This window comes from Dromiciops gliroides, chromosome 2 (assembly GCF_019393635.1).
Source record: "Dromiciops gliroides isolate mDroGli1 chromosome 2, mDroGli1.pri, whole genome shotgun sequence".
NCBI classification, from domain to species: domain Eukaryota; kingdom Metazoa; phylum Chordata; class Mammalia; order Microbiotheria; family Microbiotheriidae; genus Dromiciops; species Dromiciops gliroides.
This window is the reverse complement of record NC_057862.1, coordinates 307,410,806-307,436,270: the sequence shown is the minus strand read 5'-3', so window position 1 is coordinate 307,436,270 and position 25,465 is coordinate 307,410,806. Positions and strand designations below refer to the sequence as shown.

The following is a 25,465-nucleotide window of genomic DNA, read 5'->3' as shown; positions in this document are numbered from 1 at the left end:
GACAAAGGAACTAAAGTTAGTACATCACACAAAACCTGGCAGCTGCTACCACAAAGACAATGGTATCTTTGAAAGTAACATTCCATGTAATGTAACAGAGGTTTACAACTAAGAATAACTTACCATACAAAGGTGAGTATAATTTTAAAGGAGGAAAAAGTAGACATTTAACAAAATAGAGGCCCTATCAAGTATTTCTGATCAAAAGACCAGAGCTGAGTAGGAATCTGCAATGTTCAAACAAGCATAAGAAACCCAGAAAAGTAAATGTATTTGAACAAATTGATGTAATGCTAACACATTCGAATGGGAGAGAAAGGGTATTCCTTCAGAACCTTAATGTCATCAAAGGAATTAAGGAAGTAAAATAAGAAAAAGAAAGGACACGGGGTATATATATTAGTTCTCTTTTGAGGCTTGAAAGAGGCAAGGTACATTCACACAGAAAGGAAGGAGATAAACTCACAATTAGAGTATTAGAAAAAGAGCATACAAAAAATATGGAGGTAGGAGCGAGGAGCAGTGTGTATCATACGAATCTCCTTATCTGAGATGGAGGGAGGGTAGAACAGAACACATATAAGCATAGCAATATTGTGCAGGAGGGAGGTGCCATCGATCAGGAAGCTGAGGCCAATCATATCCCAGGGTTTGCTTTGTCTTCTTTTAGGTAAAGCTTCCCAAAGTTTTGGATGGGAGAAAATTAGTTATGTAGGGGAAATGCTGGTCCTATGACAAAAAGAATAGGGTAGTGGTCGGGGTGAGGTTATTAATTGACAAGCAGATGAACAAATGATGGTGTATAAATGTAATGGACAATTATTACACTATAAGAAACACAGGAAGAGATAACTTCAAAGAATCATGGGCAGCATAACACAGAATGAAGTGAGCAAAATCAGGAAAACAATTCATACCAGGATAGCCACAGTGTAAAGAAAAAAGAATGTTTGGAAAACTTGAGAAGTCTGAGAGCAGCTAGGTAGCGCAGTGGATAAAGCAGTGGCTCTGGATTCAGGAGGACCTGAGTTCAAATTCGGCCTCAGACACTCGACACTTATTAGCTATGTGACCCCAGGCAAGTCACTTAACCCTTATTGCCCCACCCAAAAAGAAAAGAAAAAGAAGAACTTGAGAAGTGTGATCAAAGTAATGACCAAGCATGTCTCCCAGAGGACTTATGGAGAAGGAGGTTTCCCACTTAAGCCTAAGAGAGGAACAGAAGATGACTCAAATTTCTGGACATGGCCACTGTGGAACTCTGTCTTAATTGACTATGCTTATTTGTTGTTTAGGGACTTCTCCTCCTCCCATCCCCTTTCTCTTGGTTTTCAGGTCAAGAGGGTCATTAAAATTTCCCCCCCCTTAGGCACAGAAAAGAACAGAAGGAAGTTTAGAAAGAAGTAGAGAAAAGCAGGTCAGTCTGGGGGAATAAAAATCATGCAGCATTTACTATCTACTTGTAAAAAGCAAGCAGTGTCGAATAGAGCTTCACAGTTTCATAGAGAATGTGTTCTGCTTTGTGTTCTTTTCTGTGTTCTGCTTTGTGTTCTTTTCTGTGTTCTGCTGTGTACATGGAAACGCTCCTTTTTTGTTTAGTTTCAGATTAAAATACAAAAAACTCCGCAAATTTTAGTGGAAAGGGAGTTCGCACAAATGCTGTCATGCCTACGTGTCCCACCAGCACTTCAAACCCATGACTGCTCCCTACAAACCTCTTCCTTCTTTTGATTTCTCTATTTCTTTGAGAAGTAACCATTGTTGAAAAATTAAATATAGTTTTCATACCCATCCTCCTATAAGATAATAAACAGATCAGAGACATCAGTAATATCTCCTATAATTTTTTTCACCCAGATTAGAGAAGGCTATTTCTACCTCTCCTACCAGAAGTAGGTACCTCACAGAAACCAGATCAGAGAATGGATAAGGAAAAACATAACAACAATTTCTTTTGTCCCAAGACGAAAAAAAACACGATCATGTGGATCCCCTTCCAAAAGGGCTCGGGGACTCCCTCTTTCTGAGGGTATATAAGGTTTTTTTTTTTTGTCCATGGGTTACAGTGTTATCAGTTTCAACAATATGATAAAATCAACCCAGAAGCAAAAGTAGCTTAGCAATTTCAGTTATAACAAGTATGGAGGAAATACAGAAGCACCATGATAAGATTATGGGATTCCAAAAAAGGGTTTGGCAAGGATGAGGATGCCCAGATGTGCCCATAAGATAGGGACTTACTATCCTGAGGAAAGAAGTCACCAGGTAGGGACTACTAGCTATCTGCTAGCTACCTGGGTTCAGTATGGAGTTCAGTTGAAGGACATTTTACTCCTATTAATCTAGGGTTTCATAAAAAATACTTTTGGATAATAAAGTACCTCCATCGAATCCAGGTGATCCATATATTCATATTAATACCATATATCCAAATGTTCAATACTGGGTTGTCATTTAGCTCAGCCTCCTTCCTGTGCCTCACTAGTCATACCCATTCAACCAATCCCTTTTGCTTTTATACCTCCATGTTATCTCCTCATATCAGTTGTGCTTTGATCACAGCCTTTCTGGACTCCTCTCCTTCACTCTCTTCCTATAACCAAAACATTTCCCCTAATGATCAATCTTTCTTATGCACAGACTGTCATTCCTCTACTCAAATCCTTCAATAGTTTTCCAATTAGCTTCTAGGTCCGTTAGCCTGTCATGAAATGTCCTCCCAGCGTGGGACCACCCTACTTTCTGGCCTTTCTATACTCTGGACTATTGTGTACATTCTGACCTTTCGGTTTTTTCTCATCTCAATCCTTCTTCCTAGAATGCCCTGCTTTCCCACACTTGTCCACTTCTTTGCTGTACCAAATCCTTCATGAAGCTTCTCTCAATATTTGCCCCTGCATGACTGCACTTTAACATAGCATTTTCCCTGCTCCTCTCTCATGTATGTATCTTTTGTTATCTAGTTATTGATGTTTATGTAAACTATCAGAGTGAAAACTCCATGTAGGACAAGGTACTATCCTTCATTCAACTGGAAGTACCCATGGCAAAGGGCTCTGCACACAATGGGATGCTTTAGAGAATGCCTTTTTATCTTAGTTAAGATAATTGGTTAACAATCAAGAGGGGTCTTACCCAATTTTAGTTCCTGATCTTAATTATCTAAAACTATGTACCACATGACATATAAATTAGCCAAAAAGACTCACAAATTCTATTTCAAAAGACAGTTAATAAAACACTTCCTTTCAATGACTGTGACTTCAAAGCATGAAAACCCCTTTCCATTTATTCTTCTCTTTCTTAGGCAGCTCTGCCATTTGGCAGCAGTACAGAAGGAGTTTTTACATATAGTTTCTTCCCAAATAGCAGGAATAGCTATGCAAATAGCTATGCATTTTACAATGTTAAGGCCAAGTTCAATGTCAATGCAGAAGTTTCATATAAACTCTCTTCCAAGTTATGATTTCTTGTCAAGTATCCCAATAGTTGTAGGGTTTAAAATTTTCTATCAACTGAATACACCAAGACTGTGAAAATGAGGGAGATGTAGTACTGGATGACATACTAAGACTAAAGCACTGGAAGAATATGCTTTCCAAATTGAACTAAGTTCTGAATCATGAGATCTTTGATCATGATTTCCCCTTTCTCCCTGCTCACCTAAAATGTGGTTTTCTCCCCATTCATACATACAAATAAACAATTGTGGGGCGGTGGGAAAGGGAGAAACATTATATATATGCCAAAATTTGTCAGACTACAATAAAAGAGACTGGAACATAAAATCTATGTACACGGTTTATTTTATCTGGGAGTCTTAACTTCTGAATCAACATTAATCAGTCTAATTGTCTTTCCCAGAAGCCATCTCAACTAGAGGCTGGCATTATCTTTAATTCACTAGCACTAGTCTGATACTGATATTTATAACATAAGGCTGTTTTAAAAAGCAAATGAAGCTCAACTATTACCTGAGAGAAGCCATATACAAGCTCTCTAATTTGGTCTTTCTCAATGACCCAGAAAAAGTTACTCTTGTTGGCTCTTAGGCTCTTACAGATTGTAAGATGTCAGAAATCATTCTTTCTGAACTTGCAGCTTCATTTTTTGCTTATGGTTTCAAATATTCAAAGCTTTCACAGTTATCCATGATATTTAACGGATGGTCCTCCTTAAAAGCCCTGCCATTCATTGAGGGTCGTAAATGTGGTAATATTGTCACTCACATTCATATAATTTTCCAGCAAATGGGACACAAAGTACAGCTTCAACACGTTATAAAGATAGAATGCTCTATGTTCAGAAAAGATAAAAATCTGAGCTAAGCCAAGTGTGAACCATGCTAGTTCCCTCAAATTGAAAAATCCATCAAAGCCACAGTGACCACTCCTCTATGGCAATTCTTTTCACAAAACAAACATAAAACCAACCAACTCTATGGACAGTAGGACTAGGAGATAATCTCTTGAATAATATGCCAAAATTATTGCAATGAGTACGTTACCTGAGGACAGAGGGCTTCCAGTTGACTTGCTGACATTCGAACCAGCTTCACGCCTTCTTCATTATTTGATATAGAACAGGCTAAGTTAGCCACCTAAATGAAGAGAGGGGGAAAAAATGAAATACTTCTTTTGTTGCTCTGGGGGAAAAACAACAGTATTTTTCAAGCCTACATTATTGATCAAGAAAATCTGAATAGTCTAGACCTCAAGAAATATTCTGCAGACCATCATTTAACTTTCATTAGCTGCTAACATGACACCACATAGGTTCTTTCTTTCTTTCTTGCAGGGCAATGAGAGTTAAGTGACTTGCCCAGAGACACACAGCTAGTCAGAGTCAAGTGTCTGAGGCCAGATTTGAACTGGGGTCCTCCTGGTTCCAGGGCTGGTGTTTTATCCACTGTACCACCTAGCTGCCCCTTACATACATTCTTCGTTGGGATTTTTTTTAATTGGACAATGAGAGTTAAGTGACTTGCCCAGGGTCACACAGCTAGTAAGTATCAAGTGTCTGAAGCAGGATTTGAACTCAGGTTCTCTTGAATCCAGGGCTGATGCTTTATCCACTGCACCACCTAGCTGACCCCCCCATACATTCTTTCTGCCTAGTGCAAAGAAAATGTTGATTGTCAAGTGATATTCCTACATAAAATTTTAAATCTATTTCCGGACTATTCAAAAACTAACAAAATGATTCAGAGCTAAAAGCATATCTCAATATCATCTAACTTTAGCCAATTTTTTTCAAAGATCATTGAAATCATTTTGTTGGTCTTCTAAGGGAAAGGGGAGTTAAGTAAAAACAAACCCATCTTTTTTTTCTCCAAAACATTATATGGCCTGCACCTCTAAGAGTAGAAGACAGGATATCTACCGAGTGTAGTATAGTTATTTGACACATTTGGTTGCTTGATGTTTTAATGTTCAGCTTATTAAAATGTTTAAAAACCATTGATAGTTAACTGGTAGCGGCAGTTAGCAATTGTCTGATCTGTTTTTATGTGAAGTTCTTATTTAATAAAAACTTGAAAGCATATTACAATAGGGAAAAATAGATTTTTGCCCAGTTTGGCTTGCATAATTATAAGACAAAATACAATGTGGGAATTTAACTTGAAAGACTTAAATTCCCCTCTTCTAGGATCTCCAAATCCAAGGAAAAAAAAAAAAAGAACTGTGGAGTATAGATGCTGATTGAACCATACTATTTCTTTTGTTTTGGGTGCTGTTTTTTTTTTCTATTTTGAGGTTTTGTATCACTGCTCTGATTTTTTCTCTTGTAACAGGATTAATGCAGAAATAGGATTAATGTTATTATGTGTGTATATATGTGTGTATATATATATATGGATATGAATATATAGATATATAGATATAACCTATATCAGATTACCTGCTGTCTAGGCGAGGGGGGAGGGAGGGAGAAAAATCTGAAATTGTAAAGCTTGTATAAACAAAAGTTGAGAACTATCTTTACATGTAACGGAAAAAATAAAATACCTTATATGTAAAAAAAAAAAAAAATTCCCCTCTCTTCTTGCTTCCCTTCAAATACTCCCAGGGTGGACAGTGCCAGATGATCTTATGCTTGTACAATTGTAGAATACAACCATAAGTTCCCTAATACACATCATTTAAAATCCTACAAGAATTAGACCTAGAAGAAACTTTAGACTCGTTTTCCAAATGAGAAAATTAAGGCTTGGAGAAGTCAGGTGAATCGAATGAGTGGGGCTGAACCAGATTAAACTTTTCTGGGGAAATGTTTAACAAAATATAAATAAATAAAATACCACACAACACAGATAATGCTATTTTGTTGGTTTCTAAGTCACCACGCGGCAGGATTAATTTCTGTCTGAGTTTGCACTACTGGTATAGTAATGCCAGGTTCATATCCTGCCTCAGTCACCAGCTCTGTGAACCTTGGCAAGTCATTTATGATTAGAAACTTAAAAGTCTAGAATTTAGTGTCTGTTCCATAATTGACCCTTCTCTATCTTCATTTTTCCATTTTTTTTTTTTTTTTTTTTTGGTGAGGCAATTGGGGTTAAGTGACTTGCCCAGGGTCGCACAGCTAGTAAGTGTTAAGTGTCTTTGCCCAGATTTGAACTCAGGTCCTCCTGAATCCAAGGCTGGTGCTTTATCTACTGCGCCACCTAGCTGCCCCCATTTTTCATTTTCAAAATAGTAGCCATCACCTTGAATTCCTGATAGACATTACAGGCAATGCTTTGTTTACTATTTTTTTCTGATCAAATTTTTTTTGTAGCATTTACAAAGTACCAGGTCCTTAGCAGTATTTTCATTATTCTCTCAATCCTTTGACTATGATTGGGCTTTATTCTCATTTTTACAGAAAAAGGATCTAAAACACTCCAATATCTCACAGCAGATCAGCTCCACATTTCAAGATTGGCTCTCAGAAGTCCTCATTAACTAAGGTTTAAGTGATATTCAAGTTGAAAATACGAAGATTTCTTATTCTTAAGTTTATAATGTCTGTAGTCACAATATTTAGGATCCATCGATGGCATATAGCAGCACAAGTCAAACCCAGAGGTGTGTGTTCCTCAGAACTGGACCTCAGCAATATAATTTATTTCTATCACCTATTCACAGATAAACTCCTTGAGGGAGGGAATGGTTTTGTTTTTCCTCTGTGTGCCCAGCACCTGGCATAGTACTTTTACACAGAGGAGGTATTTAACTGAAATTTTTATCTCTAGCCTACAGTTCTCTTTTAAATTCCAGATCTATATCACCAATTGCCTTTATGATATTCCCCTATGGATGATTCCATCATCATTCCAAACTCAATATGCCTAAAACTGAATTCATCATTTTTCTCCCTCTTCAATGGCTCCTTATTACTTCCCTGTTTGCCACATTCACATTGTCTCTGAGGTTCAAAGCTGGGTGTCAACTTTGTTCAAGGCAACAAATTAGATAATGGGAAATATAAAGATGCCTACAATCACATACCTTGTTCTTATGAAGCTTATAATGTAAGAATACATAGTTAACTATCAGAAAGAATAAGCTAAGTGCAAAGGTTAGGTCCAAGCAAACTACTGAGAAAATTCAATCACAGAAAACTGCAGAACTGGAAGGACCCTCACAGGCCCTTTAATCTAACCCTTATGCGGAAAAAAAGATCTCTACATTGTATACAATAGGGACTTGGTGAGCCTTTGCTTGAAGACTGGCCAATGGGAGAGGAGGGAAGCCATGACATCCCATTCAACTTCCAGATGACTTTAATTGATAGGAAGCTTTTCCTTATATCAGATCTGCACCTAACTGCAGCTACCACCTAGCTCTGATTCCTCAGAAGCTGTGACTTCCCATGACTTTCAGCCATCTAGTACCACCTGAAGAATACTGATGTCAAAGAGACTGGGTTTTACTTCAACAAGAAACGTTGCAGGGGCAGCTAGGTGGCACAGTGGATAGAGCACCGGCCCTGGAGGCAGGAGTACCTGAATTAAAATCTGGCCCCAGACACATAACACTTATTAGCAGTGTGACCCTGGGCAAGTCACTTAACCCCAATTGCCACACTAAAATTAAAAAAATTTAAAAAGAAACGTTGTGTAGCTTCCCAAATACAATCTATCCCTTGCTTTCTTCTTCCTCTTCAATTCTAGAAGCAGCTCATTCCTTTACAGTGCCTATTCAAGATACATGGACTCTGTGGGTTGTCCAGTCAACAAGTGTTCTTAGGCTCATAAGTACTCTTGACCCACTTAAGCTTTTCTGCATGGATTGGTAGGCTACATTCTACTTAGTGATCATATACACCACACTTAGAAGATACTGTCATCTTCCCAAGCTTGATACAATAAGCACACTACCAGCCATAGACACAGAAACATTTCCATCAAATGCCTTTTCCCTTTGGATTCTATGCTCGATAGCCATCCATGACAACTGGCAAAAGCATTTGGTAACAGTTTATCTCTCCATTTGGAACATTGAGTGATTTTGCTTATGATTTTTTTCTTGTTTAAAATATGACTTTGCTATCATTATTAGTTATGTTCAATCTATATTCTAAATAGATTTTGTATTAGTTTTGACAAATTTTGTGAAGGGAAAAAATACAAACATAAGAAAATCACTTTTGTTTTATATGACCCAATATACCTGGTGCTTGAAAATGCAAGAGAACCAAGCTCAATGTGTTTTATAAAAGAGAAAGGCACTGTAATGCAAGGTTTAACTTTCCCTAAGGACACTTGATTTACTTTAATAGAAATTCTTTATCCTGCAGCTTAAGAAAACAGGCTCAATTTTGCTAACTGCAAAGATTCCTGCCTAAAGTATCACGTAGAGGCACTTAAACAATAACTAAGAAATAATGATTGTAACTTGGAGAAGGTCAGTGTTTAATTCACACTTTGACTTTCACAATGTATAAATGCACTGTAATCTGAAGGTTATAATAATGGTGATTCAACCCATACTTCGATACACATTTGAAACCAATAGTCATAGTTATTAAACATTAATTAATAAAGATTATGTCAAAGTATAGTTGAAGGAACATTTAATTTGGAATATGAGAATCTGTGTTTCAGGTTCCAGCTTTGCTGCTTGCTACCCCTGTGAGATCTTAGGCAAACCACTTAATTTCTCAAACTATATTGGGTGTCCCAAGTCTTAGTTCAGTTTAAAGTTCTACATACATACATAATGTGTGTTTGTATGCATTATATTTATAATACATAATACTTATATACAATCTGGGGCTGGTCTAGATGAGCTCTAAGATAATTTAATGACATGAAAAATTCAAAAACAACCAGTTTCATTAGGCTCTCTTTTCTTTCTCTTTTTTTAATTCACAGAAGACTATACGTCTCTTTCATTAGGATAAAAGAGGCATTTTAATAGAAAGTGCGCTAAGAGCCAGACTAAATAATAGTCTCGTCTTACATAAACATCATTTTCCCTATTTGTTTTCTCATTTTAAAAGAATTTTACGGACAGCAAAATTAAAGGTAGAAAGTACATTTTAGTTACTGAATTGCTCAAAGGCCAAAAGGTGGCCAAAAATGAGGTGATTGAAAAAATACATGGGTCTATTATTGGTTTAAAAAAAAAAAAGATATTGATGGAAAAATTTTCCATTTTAGCCTCCCCTAAGGTGAAGCTCAGCCTGAAAAATTAACTTGATAAGAAGAAAACGTGTTATTGTTATGTTGAAGACAATCCATACAATTAGAACACTTTATAAAGACAGATTAAGCAAAAGATCCAGAAGTGCTTCACTGAAGTATGGGGAATTGTTATTGAAAAGGAGTCTTCAGCGGTATTTAAGATACTTTAGCAAACAGCAAAAAAAAGTTTCCCAAATCTTTTGATCAGTACATTCTGTCAACATGGACCTGACTCAATTTGCTGGTGTGGGATAGTCAAAACCTTGAGTCCTTGAGCAAACATTACAATAATGACTGAATAAATGATAAACAAACTGAGAAAGATGCCTCACTATAAAAAATTCTTTGTTTTTATGTGAAATTGGTGGGAGGTTTTAAAGAGCACTTGCTACCTGCGAAGATTAACAGTAATTCCAGTAGACTCATATCAAAGAGGCCATGTGTGAACCAAGGAACTAATTTCTAATCCAGGGATCATGAGTCAGGTTCTAGAGCCAATTTTCATAACTGGAAGGTTCAATTTCTAAAATATGATCTTCTTATGCTGTAAAAGCCAAAAGTATCAATACAGTTAAAACAACTTTTCTTGTTGTTCAGTTGTGTCCAACTCTTCATAACCCTATTTGAGGTGTTCTTGACTTTGTTACTTTTTCTTTCAATTCAACTAAATTCCACATCGATTATTTATTAAGGACCTAGAAAGTACAAGTGATTGTCAATACAAAGAAAGAGCTACAACTGTTCCTTTTCTCTATAGGAACTAGGAGTAGTTTGCCATTTTCTTCTCCAGTTTGTTTGACAGGAAACGAAGGCAAGCAAACAGGGTTATGTGACTTGCCCAGTCACACAGCCAGTAAGATTCTGAGGCTAGGTTTGAACTCAATAAAAGTAGTCTGCCTGACTCCAGATCCAGCACCCCATCCACTGAGCCATCTACCTAACCAAAGCAACTTTAAATGGTACTAAAAAATAAAGTCTATAAACTAATTACTTCCAATATATTGGAACATTACTAGGAAAACAGAAGCTACTGAAAGGAGAAGTTTTAAAAAATTTTGTCCAGGACTTGTATGATATGATAGAGTAAAGAGTGAAGAACCAGGAAAAGAATCACATGATGAATAACTATGACAACATAAATGAACGCAACACTAAAAGTCAATAGGAGTCAGATAGAATACAATGAGCAATACTAGTTCCAAGATTACTGTGATGTTGGAAGCTACTTCTTTTCTCTCAGTTGAGGTGGTAGACTACAGGTGATAGATATACTGTGTTAAGCAATTGTCATTGGATAGCTTTGCTTAACTATTGGTGTTTAAATACATAAATATGTGTGTATGCACGTATGCATGCATGCATGGAAAATGGAAGGCATTGTGGGGGCAGGATTGGAAAGTGACTGGAAATTATTAAATTTAGATCTAAATTTAAAACAGCATGTAAATAAATAAATTATAAAAGAACAGACAATTTCTCTTATTTCATTTAGTTATATATATATATATAAAAACTTGATTTTTTTTCAATTAAAGATATGCATAAGACTTCCAAAAACTAAGTTGGTAAGAGCCAACACATCTGCTCAGATTTTATTTTGGTAATGTATCAAAATGTTTTTGAAAGAATAGCTCTTTGCTCAGCTCCATTCCAAAAAGTTGGTGGCATGGATAACAATTACAAAGTTCTATGGCTTCAAGAATTTTTTTTTCATGCTGGACACACATTCTGAATCCTTCAGGTGAATGGCAGCATGGTAAAACAAACTCTGAGGGACTTGGCATCAGAGGACTTGAGTGTTTAGCTTCATTTTTGTTCTCAAAAGTACATTTTTCTAATAGCCAATAAATTACACCATGATCACACTTAAGAATAAAACATTTTAGGATTACTCTGATTACAATAGTTTTACTTAATGAAGACTTGAAAGTAAGGGAGATTTTTCTCAAGGAAATCAATACACAGCAAAGTAAACGTCAGGTTTATAAGATTAAAGAGGGCATACCCAAAATTGGTTTAAGAGACAAGAGTTCATTTTATTAAAAAAAATTCTTTATGGATATTGTGAATTTGCCACTAATTTTTACAAATGAAAATATGAAAAAATCTACTTGGGGAAAAGGACATAATCTTTCTAGAATGAGGGAATGGCCTTAATTCACTGGAAAGAACAATAAGACTAATTTCTATAGGGAAGAACACTTCAGTGCACATGTGTACACACACACACAACACACACACACACACACACACACACACACACTAATTTTTCCCCTGGCGTCCTAGTGACTAAGGCGTCTCCACTCCTCCCCCTAGCTATTTAAATCACATCTTTTAGTTTCTAGGAAGGATGAAGGCCAAACCCAGTATTAAATAGAGAATGAATTGATCCTGCTTTATTACTTTTTCTTTCATTTCAACTGAATTCTACATCCATTTATTAAGGATTTGGAAAGTACAGGTGGTTGTCAATACAAAGAAAGAACTAAAACTATTCCTTTTCTCTAGGAGCTAATACTCTATTGGACGGATACAACATAGAAACCGTAAAGCAAAAAAAATGTAATTTGAAGATATGGAAAACACAGAAGATCAATACTGAAGACTTCTGGTAGGAGGTAGTGGCTAAGACTTGAAAGAAGCTAGGGATTTCTAAGAAGTAAATGTAAAAAGGGAGTGATTTGAAGTATGCAGCACAACCCGACTGGAAGGCATTGAGGAAGGAGATAGAATGTTTTATTATACAAACAGACTCACTGAAGATTTTTAAATAAGATGGAAGTAGATGACAAAATGTCATAAAGAAAATCTTATGTAGGCCAATTTGGTTGGAGTAGAGTGCATGAAAGGGAGTAAGGTGTGATGGGTTTTAAATGCCAAGCATAAGAGTTTCTATTTTATCCTAGAGGCCAGAAGGAGCCACTAGAGATTCTTCAGCAGGTCAAGTCATGGTCTAGAAATACCAACTTGTCAGCTCCATAGAGAATGGAACTGAGAGGGAAAAGCCTGAAGAACATAGGGAGATCCAATAGGAGACTGCTATGATAGTACAGCTAAGAGCTGATGCGGACCTAAGTTGGCATACTGGCTATCACAATAAAGAAAAGGGGACTGAAGCAGAATCCACAAGACTTGGTGACAAAGCAACTACAGCTGGATGGAAAGCAAAACAGGGCAGGGGACATAAGGGGACAAGGGGGCACACCTGAGTAATTGGAGCGATAGTGGTATGCTCAACAGTAATAAGCTAAGTCTCCGTCTCTGTGAAGTTGTGATTTTATATCCAATTAGGTAGGGCCTTGCACAGCTATTCCATGCCTCTACTTTACTGGGAATTCCCTGGACAAAATGTGAACTGCGGCCTTAATTCAAAGTTATCATCCTTCAATTCTGCATGACATGTAGAGAATTGCCAATTACTTCCTTGAAATCTAGGGTGTAATTGAGGGCCCTAAAATGAAAACCTGCTCTAAGAAATATAACACTAACAAGAAAAAGGAAGGAGACAAAAAGATTCTGGGAATTAAGTATAGACAAAAGCAGACCAACAGGACAAGAGTGAAGCATTTCACCTTTACTCAAAATAAACTTCTTACTAATTCAAAGAATCATATAACTTAACTGGAAGAAAAAAAGTTTTGTCTAGAGACCTGAAATTGAAGCATGTATAGCATTTTGAAGTTATTCCCCTTTTCATGCACATAAGCAATGATATACCCAAGTATCTATATTACCACTGATGTGATCTAACTGTTTGCAAAATGGTATGACATATACCCTGTGGTTCTATTTCGATAAAGTAAAAGGTGATATTTAAGGCATACTAAATGGAGTATGGTGAGGGAGGGGTGAGAAAAGGGGCCGAAATGAGCCGTGACAGGAACATCAACTTAAGAGAGTAGAACTAATCATAACCAAGAACTTTGGGTATTGAAATTTAGGATGGAAAAATGCAGAGAAAAAATATATTCAAGTGAATATATTGATTTGATGAATAATGACATAAAGCAAAACAAATCCCACTGTTTGAGACTGACAAATATAGAAGGAGCTGTTTCTGTTACTCAAATGCAGACCTGCTGCTACCTAAAGCTTAATCCAAGCATCAGGCCACGTTGCATGACGACACATTATGGAACAGAAAGTGCTTCATCTACAGCTTCAGGCATTACTATATAGGACAATTTTCAGTGGAGGATGAATTAGTGAGCACTACCACTATGCAGTCTTTGTATACTTGTGCTTTATAAAGCCCTGTGTCACATGACCACTGCCATATAAGAGAAGCATTACTTAAGCACTGTTAAGGAAGGTACATAAAGAACTTGAAATTCCAATCAATGAACTGTTTTGGTTCTCTTTCAGAGCAGTGGCTGGGTATATAATAGACACTTTATAAATATTTGTTGTTTAATTGTTATTTAACATTAACTGACAAAATCATTTATTTGAATAGAAGACTGACCTGTACATAATGAATTCTGGTCAGCCTGATAATGTCCTTAGAAGACAGGTTTCAGATCAATAATATAATTGTTAAAATTTCCCACTAAGTATTTTCATTGGGGGGGGGGGGGCGGCGCACAAGGCAATGAGGGTTAAGTGACTTGCTCAGGGTCACACAGCTAGTAAGTGTTGTGTCTGAGGTCGGATTTGAACTCAGGTCCTTCCTCCTGAATTCAGGGCCGGTGCTCTATCCACTGTGCCACCTAGCTGCCCCTTATTTTCATATTTTTAATTGAGTCTAACATATTATCTAGTCTAATAATATGATTAGGGACCTAAATGTACAGGATACATATTACACAGCATTTGCCACATATGCATATATAAGTCCTATTATTTCTCTCTCCTGCCCTTTATTTTCACATCTCCATATAAATTATGCTTACTACAAAATTATGAGTAAGAATGACAGGATCAACTTATAACTAACTGGAAGGGTCTTCAGTGGTTTTCTAATCCACTAGTCTAATATGGGGAAATGGGAGAAGGTACTTGCCCAATAACAAAATTGTACTGCATGATCTATAACGCTTATAGGTAAGAATATACTGAGGTTAAGATTTTTGGAAAGTGTGTCATTTTTATGTACTCTTCTTACACCACTGCTCATTTCAGAGTATATACTTTAAGAAAGGAACCATTTAATTTACACAAGTATAAACTTAATAAATGCTATTTGACAACATTTGTGATGCATGAAACATGTTAAATTATGATTAAAGATGCTCTACTGTCTCATATAAAATTACACACAAAGTAATCAACCCTATTTTAAAACACATCAGTGTTTTTTTTCCCCTGAGCAAAAAGAAGCCTGTTGATGAATTAGCATATGGGGAAAACATGCATACTTACCTCAATTAGTTTGTTAGCATGTTCACGGAAAAACTTGAGCATACTCTTTAACTTCTTTCTCATTTCCATTCTTTGCAGCCTCAATCAATACCAAAAGTGGCACTTAGTTTCCAAGAACGAATCTGAAACATGGTCCATGACAGCTTTGCGGAGCTAATAATTAAATTTCAAAAATTTAATTTTATTTCTGCCAGAAACTAGATTGACTTTTTCTTACACTTTCTCTCTAATGGAAATATACATTAGGCTTGACTGTACTAAAGAAAAAATGAGGATGCTCATTTAAATAGGGGTTTAAAACACCACCACTTAGTGCAGAGCTCCAAAATGATCACAATGTAATCAACTAGAGTAGTAAAAACTTTTTAGAACAAATATCAATATTGTATTTGAATGATAACATTTTAGCAAGCCATTCTAACTTCCTATGGCCATATATTTGTTGGACGCAAATTCCTGAGGTAATATCAAAGAGTACAATTATAGGAGGATGAATGTTCATTAGATTGTGAGCTCCTTAAAGGCAGGCTTTTAATGTTTTTTTGACTGTCTTTAAGATAGGCAAAAGATAACCAAGGCTTTGTTATTTGAGTTTAGTGACATTCAACAAAAGTAAACAACAATTTTCCAGTTTAAGCAAACAGGACCCTCCATACTGAAAAGCTGTCTTATGTTTTCTTGACAAACCTCATTATGTACAAATGTAAAAGATTTAGTGATAGTCTCTCTCTCTTTTTTTTTTTGGGGGGGGGGGGGGTTGGGTTGAGGCAATTGGGGTTAAGTGACTTGCCCAGGTCACACAGCTAGTGAGTGTTAAGTGTCGGAGCTGGATTTGAACGCAGGTTCTCCTGAATTCCAGGACTAGCGCTCTATCCACTGTGCCACCTAGCTGCCCCTAAATAGACTTTTTTGGGTTGCTGGGCACTGAGGGTTAAGTGACTTCCCCAGGGTCACACAGCTAGTAAGTGTCAAGTGTCTGAGGCCAGCTTTGAACTCAGGCCTCCTGAATCCAGGGCCGGTTGCTTTTTATCCGCTGCACCACCTAGATGCCCCTAAATAGACTTTTTAATCTTACTTCTAGAGTGTACTCCAACCAGCATAAAAAGGTCATTACTATTATTGCTCCACAATGGAGCATTTACTTGATATAAGTCATTTCCAAGACCACCACCACCCAAAAAAGAAAAAAAAATCGAATAAATTAAGCTGTCAAAATTCATCATTTCAGAACAGGCTTAAATATCATTTAAAAATCTTCTTTAACATAAAAAAGCCACATTTTGGATCAAATGCTGAAGAAAAGTAAGCAACTAATATCTCTCCCACAAATGGATTTACATTTAAGATTCTTACCTGCATATGCTATTAAGCTACTTTAAATGAATTCTGTTACCCACATTTGAAGTTGCTTCCTTTCACATTGCAGTTAATTTTCTGCTACTCCCAGTGTGACAGAATTAGCCTAGATCCTCATGGGTTTGATTAGGTCACTTAGGAACTCATTAGTGAAAAAGGTTTAAAAGGTTTTGTGGAGGACTAGAGGGTACTAAAAATTACCGAATACTTCTTGTGTGGTGTGTGAGTTGTGTGTGTGTCTGTCTGTCTGTCTGTCTGTCTGTCTGTCTGTCTGTCTGTCTGTCTCTATTTACACAAACCAAGGTCAAGACATAACTGGATAAGTTAGCAAGAAAGCCAGCTGCTCTTTCCCCTTCAGTGAGAAGATATGAACTGACCCATGATCAAAGTGACTGAGATATCCCACAGATAGCTATGGTAACAGCTTGGAAAATCATGATAACAGCTTGGGTCCAATCTCTATCAATTCTAGGATCCAAGCAAGATTAACAAATATATACAAAAGGTGTTGTGGGTGTGTGCGTGTACGCGCACGCGCGCGCGCACACACACACACCATATATATTGGGGGGGGGGGGGTCCTTAGATTGGGGGATGGGGTGGGGCAGGGGGAGGTTAAGGCTAAGGATATTTTCTGGACCAGAATGCAAGAAGCAAACTAGTCACCCCAGGGATATAGATAGTAGGTGGCAATACATTTGCACTAAAATTTTTGCCCCTTTGCAATAACATTTTTTACACCAAATCCAGAAAATTTATTAACCTACCAGTCCCTGGGTTAATATTAAGAGAAGCCTCTTTTCATATTAAAATCAATACTTCCCCAAGCATAAAATTATAAAAATCAACATTTAAAAAATAAATAAATCATTTAACATTAAGTTAAATCTTTCTCTAACATACCTGTCTTCGTAAATCTCTGGTCTTTTTGTCATTTTTGTCTATTGCAGAATTAGAGCATCACTTCTTTCTTTACGTCCAGCCTGTAAAAGAAAACAACAACAAAAAAACACTTATGATATCCTGTTGCATTTTATACAGGATGATGACCTTAAAGAGCAAATGGTGACAAACACAAAGGTGGATAAATAATACACAGTGTTTTTCTAAATTAAAGTTGGAAAAATTAGGGAAATCTCTAAGTTCACAACAAACATTTAGACCTGAAATTTCCTTAGGCAGAAAATCAGCTAATTGTACATCATGCAGGTTTTGTGAAAATATGAAAGGATAAAAGACAAAAAAATTTTGCTCAAGACTTGGCTTTAAAGGGTCCAGTCACACTATCATCATTAATGAACCAACTATCTTGGTCATACAAATAAGAAGGTTAGAGCTAATTTTGATGAACTCCAAGATCTTAAGTTTTTCATGATATGACAGATGGCATCTGGCACTGAAACAATGAATTTAAATGTAAGGAGTGCCGTGAGTCAGTCAGACAGCGTATAGTAATGCAGCTAGAATATAAAAGCTTTGTAATATCACTTTGATCATGTTTTTAAAGTTCTAGACTAAGCTTAATGTAATTGTATTACAGAGACGAGAACGCATTAGCCACTATTAAATAGAAGGTATGCAAATCAATTATTTCTCTAGAGGATAAGCTGATCTGAGCTTTGGCCAGGTATCATTCCAAGCAGAATAAAGACCTGGACTTCAAAATAACTGTAGATGGAAGGAATGGGACAAAAGGCATTACTGCTAGCTAAAGATAACCATATCCGGGGATAAATCAATTAAGACATTAGATATCTTAACCAATTAAATGGAGAAGTAAAAAAAATTTTTAAATGCTGCCACAAAATACCATTGTCTGCCAGTTTAAATTAAAAATAAAATTTCATACAATATCTTAAATAAATGTTATTACCAGTACCCCAATCTCCAATTTAGTGTAATACATACTACATAGCCAGCAAAAATAAATTCCCATCATTAGCATCTCTGAAAACATTGGCTCTTTCTTCATCAAAAAGTTCATCACTGGGGCAGCTAGATGGCGCAGTGGATAAAGCATTGGCCCTGATTCAGGAGACCTGAGTTCAAATCCAGCCTCAGACACTTACTAGCTGTGTGACCCCTGGACAAGTCACTTAAACCCTCATTGCTCTCCCCCCTCCCCCCAATTCATCACTTCTCTGTCCTGAGTATTCTGTTTCATTTTAATCTTTTGGACTAGTGGTTTGACATGTGCAGTCTTTCAAACTTTTTTTCTCTTATTTTGTTGTTATTATATAAAAGGTTCTCCTAACTTCGATATGTATCAGTTTGAAAAGGACTTCCCAATTTCCTTTGAAAATTTCCATTTTATAATTTCTTATGGCACAATAATATTACATTATTTTCATATACTACATTTAGTTAGCCATTCACCAATAGGATATTTCCCTTAGTTCCCATTTTTAGCTACCATGAGCTGCTACAAGTATTTTTTTCACACAGATTTTTTATAATTTCTTTGAGAGAAAGGCCTAGTAGCTAGGTCAAAGGATATGCCAGGATACACTGGATATAGATCCAAACTGAATCCCAGAATGCCAAAGGTCCACATATAGCAACTCCAACATTTCTCATCTCTTTATCATCCTTGCCATCTGACTGGAAGGGGGGGTAGGACGGGGAGTCCTTGAACAGAGGTTTAGAGTTGCTTTAACTTTCATTGTTTTATGATTGTTGATAGTTTTATAGCAAAGTTTTTCCCCAAGCACATCCATTTCCCTTCTAATTTCTAGATTATGTTTGTTTGTGCAAAGACTTTGCAGTTTTACATCAAAATTGTCAATTTTATCCTGGGTGATACTCTATACTGACAGATTGTTATCTAGTTCTTCCATTTCAATAAGGACACAATGCATGCCTGGGGATCAACCTCCCAAAGTACAGAGAACATGTGGATAATTACAATTATAAGGCTCCTTAAAGAATAAAGAACAGAGGGAGAAGAGACACCTACAGACCTCAAACTATATTAGAAAATGAGGGAGTTATAACCAAACTCATATTGGCTAAATAATAGAGATAAGTCAATAGAACAGACTAGATAAGTATAATTCAGAAACAACAGAACTCAATAAGCCAGTGTTTGATAATGCAGAAAACATAAGTTACTCTAGGAAAAATTCCCTATTGGATAAAAACTGCTGGGAAGACTGGAAAGCACTCTGGCAGAAATTAGGCTTAGACCAACACCTTACAACACACTTTACAATACATTCTAAATGGATATGCCACCTTAATATTAAGGAACACACTATAAGAGAAATACATTATATGCCTCTCTCAGCTATGGATAAGAGATGGCAGTCTTAACCAAACAAGAGATAAAACAGATAACTTTGATTAATTACATGAAACAAAAAGCTTCTTCACAGAAAACATTAATGTACTTAGGATAAAAAAGAAAGTGGTCAATGGGGAAACAATCTTTTTATCAATTTCTCTGATAAGAGTTTGGTATGGGGGGAGAGAAAAGAGGAAAACTATACATATATCTTATCTGTTTATCTATCAACTATTAACCATTTTTTCCAATTTATAAATGGTTAAAAAATATGAACAAATAGTTCTCAAATGATGAAAATTTCAATTTATTCTTTGATCCACAAGTTCTTTAGATGTTATTTAGATTTCAATTGCTTTCAAATTTTTTCTTTAAGGGCAGTTGAACAAATTTTTTTATCATATTACAATCAATAAATATACTCATTTTTTCTGTCATTCAATATGTTTGGGTAAGTTTCTTTATACTCCAATACATAGTCAATTTTTGTAAAGTATAATGTACAGCAGAAGAAGTATATAATTTCTTTGCTTCTATTCATGAATCACCAGCGATCTAGCCTTACTATCTTTCCCCTAATGTTCTACTTGGGTCCTTAGCTTTTTGCTGTTTATCTTTTGGTAGATTTGTCTAGATCTGAAAGAGGTACATTTAGGTCCTCCACTATCATAGCTTTAGGATATCTATCTCCCTCTGACTTAATAACCTTTTCATTTAAATGTTTAGATGTTATGATATTAAATGCTAATACTGACTCATTACCTGTGGTGCCTTTTGCACAATGTAATTCCCCTGATTACCTCTTTATATCCTTTTCGATATAGGTTCAGCTGCAGCATAATAAATTTTACTCCAGCACCTCATTTTAAACTCTATGAATCTATGAATGAGGGTTAAGTGACTTTGCCCAGGGTCACACAGCTAGTAAGTGTCAAGTGTCTGAGGCTGGATTTGAACTCAGATCCTCCTGAATCCAAGGCCAGCGTTTTATCCACTGCACCGCCTAGCTGCCCCCAATATTGGGTCTTCAATTGGTTTCTGTAAATATATTTTAGATTTGTTTTCTAATAAAATTCTGTGAGCCTCAGGGAATTTACTTATCTTATAAACGAAATATCCTGTTTCCTCTTTGTTACAGTTCTTCTTACTCACTCCTGATCCAATATTTTACTTTTTTTTTCCCGTTCATATTCCTTCATCCAATAAATGGATTGTTTTGCTTATTAGGAAGAGTCCCTTACTTACCCGATTCTCTCCCTTAACTCTACTACTCATCCCCTAGTACTTGACTCGGTCTGTCCCTATCTCCCTTGAATTTAAATTATTTCTATACTTTTGTATGTACACATGTCTGTTATGTGTTTTTGTGTATTCCAGGGAGAGCATGTAGTCTTGTTCAAGTACCGGAAGGGCTGTCGTGTGAAAGAGAGACTAGACTTGTTTTGTTGGTTCCATGAGGCATCTATTCCCATTGCTCTCCTCACTTGGTAACCAGTCTTGTTCAAAGCCTCTCCCTTGAATGATTATAGTAGGCTTCTAACTCAGCTCCCTGAATCTAGTTTCTTATTTCTCAAAATCATCCTCCATATAACTGTCAAAATCTGCCCAGGAAGAAATCTGATCTGTTGTTTGTTTGTTTGGTTTTAAACACGAATGGCTTTTTTGCCTCTGAGATTAAACTATAAGTATAGCATAAGAAAATCTTACTATGTGCAAACTGCTGTGCTAAGTGCTGAGATTCAAACTAAGATACTCTGCACTCTAGGATTCCCATTAAATAAGGGGAGACAAAACAGAAAGGTTTCAGCTGCACATCAGAATGCATCTTATCTTCTTTAAGCCTCAAGTTCCTAGCCTTCTCTAAAGCATCCCATTATCCCATTCCCAATAATATAAGCTCCTGAAGGTGGAAGCCATTTCATTGTTGTCTGAGTATCCAGACTGTCCTTGCTCATAGATTTAAGTAATGTCTTTTAAATGAGACAATCTTTAAAGGCATCATAAGGAGCCCTCAAAGGAGACTGATTTCATATACCTATGGTATGACCATCAAATTTAAGCACATTTAGTCCAAGCTGCTGGTTTTCCGTAAAATGGGTACATCTGCACAATGTATCTATGTCAAAGGGTTGTAAAGATGCACTTGTGCTGTAAAAATTGGACAATGAAACTTGTTCATCAATTCTTAAATGTAAAATTAATGAAGCAAAGCATCAAGATAACTAAAAATGCATTAAATCAAGTTAATGCCTATTACGGGCCTTCTATGTGAACCAACATAGAAAAGAGACAAGGCCTTTGCCTTCTAAAGAGATTATCATTAAAGTATTTTGTATTTCAATATATGATTTTCTGGATAGTAATGTTCCTCAATTCCAATAAGATCATTTCTCCAAATGAAAACCCTATCAAGAAATTCAAACTATGAGGCCTTTAACAGCAATATTCCTGTGAATTACAGTAGCATAACAAGATACACTTTAAGATGCAACCCACACTATGAATCTGTTAATTCTTGTCTTACTCAAACCACCCTAAAAATCAATTTGTCTTTCTTGTTACCATGGGAAATAAAGGTTTATGCCTCATTAATCAGGAGGGGGGCAATTCTGTAGCAGGTATTTACTGACACTTTTATATTAGACCGAATTGTTTTTTAAATTGAAGTATCCTCACTTTTTAAAAATGAAGACCAAATGTGAAATTTGGGGTTTCAATTATTTAATAAAATTACCCTGCAACGAATACCACTTACAACTGGTCTATATGCAGAATAAAGCGGAAAGGTGAAAGGGCGGTTGGACACTTCTCTGTGTGAATGGATTGAACCCTAAAATAGTGATAATAATTTTCTATTATTGTTATACACTGTTTTATGGGCCAAATTCAAGTGACAAATGGTGTATCTTGTTTGAGCGATATTCTGCAATAGATAATATGCATTCAACAGTAGTAAGGCCCATTCCTAAAACACATGAATGTAATCTTTTTAAAGAAAGGTAGATTTTGACGTGGGGGGGGGAGAAGAAAGATATTCAAAAGCAGATTGGAGGGGGCAGCTAGGTGGCACAGTGGATAGAGCACTGGCCTTGGATTCAGGAAAACCTGAGTTCAAATCCAGCCTCAGACACTTGACACTTACTAGCTGTGTTACCCTGGGCAAGTCATTTACCCCCCATTGCCCCACCCCCACCCCCCAAAAGTAGATTGGGACTACTTTAGGAGACACTGGAGTTATCATTATTGAAGATCTTCAAAGGATGGAACACTCCTTGTTATAGATGTTAGAGAATTCCTGCTCAGGTGCAGTCTTGCTTAGTGGTCACTCTATTTCCAATTTTATGAATGAGGAAGTCAACAAAGTTTCCTTCCACTGATCAAGGAGGTATATTTGAAATGTAGTTTCACTTTACTGAGGAGTTATCTACAACTTGAAAACAAGGCAGTGGCACATCAATATCAAGTTTCTTCACAGGAATCAAATTGGGCAGGGGAACAAGAAATCATATTCAATATTCAATTCAGAATGCTAAGCCTTCAAAAACTCAATGTGATTACTGAGAAGTTTGGGGGAGTAGAGGGGACAAATTGAGTGGTGGCTAAAATTGTTATTAATTTACACAAAATACTAATACAAAACAGATTTACATAAATTCTGTGATGAAAATAAATGGTTGGGGTTTTTTTAGTATATATATCACCGTATAGGTCACAAAAATAATGAGAGAAATAATACAAAGTGGTACCAGCATAATTAGGAAAACATATATTGACTATAACTATGATAATAAACAGTAAAAAACAAAACAAAACAAAACTTTATAAGCACACAGATGGAAAAGAGGCCAGATGGGTGACAAAGCAAACTTACTGCTGTTATTTTATCTAGGTTTATGTTATAACAAAATTAATTTTTTTAAAAAGGACTAAGGCATAGTCACTTTCAAAGATTTTTTACAATCTAGCTGCAGCGATTTCACTGATACATGAAAATACAAAATAGTATAAAATTCAGTCTTAAACTGTACAGTCAGTCAACATAGGGCATAAAAGCTTTGAAAATTCTGAGAAAAAGAGGGTTACTATAGGGCAAAAGATTTCAAGTTGAAAGAGATATCACAGAATATCTAGTCCAATCCCTTTGTTTTACAAAGGAATAAATTTAAGTTTGAGGGAATATGTGAGTTGGGATTTGGACCGAAGCCTCCTAACACCATCTTCTCCCAGTCCATTTTCCACTGTTCAAGAGGAAAAGCTTACTGATGGAAGTTTGGTCTCAAATTGGGGCTAAAATAACCTTATTGTATAGGAATTCCTTCCTGTGCTCCAGCCAAACCACTTGTTGTCCCCAACTCGCCAACTCGTCATCTAATGCCTTCATTTTACTGTTAAAGAATCTGAGACAGAGGTTAAAAAACTTACTAAAAGGTCAAATGTGTGGTGGTGGTAGTAATAACTAACATTTATATAGCACTTAATATACCCCAGGCATTTAACAATTATTTTCTCCTTTGATCCTTACAACAAACATGGTGTATGTAGGTGTTATTATTATCCCCATTTTAAAGATGAGGAAACTGAGGCCCAGAGTCTCATCACTAGTTCATGACTGAGACTGGACTGATTTCAGGCCCAGTACTCTTTTTTCCACTAAGCCACCTAGCTGCCTCAATAGGATTTGAATTGAATACATATCTATCTTCCCAAACCAGCACCCTTTTCCCACTGTACTACAATGCAAGATGAAATCTTGCCAATTGAAGAGGTTAACTTCTGGCCCTCCTGACTCACATCTTATTTTACCCAAATGAACTTGTCATGTAAGTTTTGGTATCATTCTAGCTTGTGCCATTGTGTCCCTCCACAAGTGCTGAACATATGATTTATATTCCCTTTTGTCCACATTCTTTTATTAGTTGTATGAAGGGTTTTTCTAAAGTTCATATGTATCCAAAGTAAGGAAGTAGAGAATGGTAATGTTTTAACCCTGAAGATAACTGTGTTTTAAATAAGCTTGTTTTAGTTGAGGAAAAAGGTTGGATTAAAGAAAATACTAGTCCTAATTAATTTAACAAGAAAATCTAATTAAACACATTGCATCAGCCATTAAAACAGGAAAAAAAGAGTTAAGTACACAATGACTGTTGTGCTCAAGAGAGTCAGAATGTCTTCAGAAACAATTTTAACACATCCTCTTCCACTAATTACAGTGAAACAGGTAGACAGTATTGAACTCACACTTAAGGCCAGAAAAGGGGGCAACAGCAAATCCTTATTCTTCCCCCAGGTCAATACTTTAATTTGATCTGTCTTGTATATGTAATTCTATTTGGTACATGCTATAATCCTATTTGAATTTCAGCTTCTTGAGTGCATAGATCCCTTTTGCTTTTGTCTTGGCATTCCCAGTATTTGAACAAATGCCTGGCACATAGTAGGCATTTAATAAATACTTTTTGGGGGCTGGGGGTAAGAAGATCACATGAAAGAGCATCTTAAAGAAGGGGTACAGCCACTGAAATGATGCAGGGGCCCTTGGGGAGAAAGAGGCCCTGAAGCACAGACCTAGCTCCAGGAGGAACAGTAGCTAGCTTTCAATATGAAAAAGCCTCTCTAGAAACATCTCTAAAAACCTCTCCAGAACAATTAAGAGAGGCAAAAAGGTGAGAACTATAAGTTGATGAAAAGTTATGTGAAACCACTGTAGGCTCGGTAAAATATACAATTAAAACAATCCTATGACTAGGCTGTATCAGGTCGCTATATTCAGAAATAGCAGCCTACAGTGAATA

The 25,465-nt window shown here is 36.3% G+C and overlaps 1 protein-coding gene across 1 annotated transcript in view; it reads right to left on the bottom strand.

Annotated features, from left to right (window-relative positions):
- The window catches only part of CTNNA1 (catenin alpha 1), a 134,729-nt gene that overhangs the window by 28,731 nt on the left and 80,533 nt on the right, over positions 1-25,465 (bottom strand). The window contains 6 exon segments of the mRNA XM_043985392.1: positions 4,508-4,600; positions 15,035-15,064; positions 15,066-15,139; positions 15,142-15,187; positions 17,294-17,346; positions 17,349-17,373. Of these exon segments, the coding sequence (XP_043841327.1) occupies positions 4,508-4,600; positions 15,035-15,064; positions 15,066-15,139; positions 15,142-15,187; positions 17,294-17,346; positions 17,349-17,373 (321 nt within the window).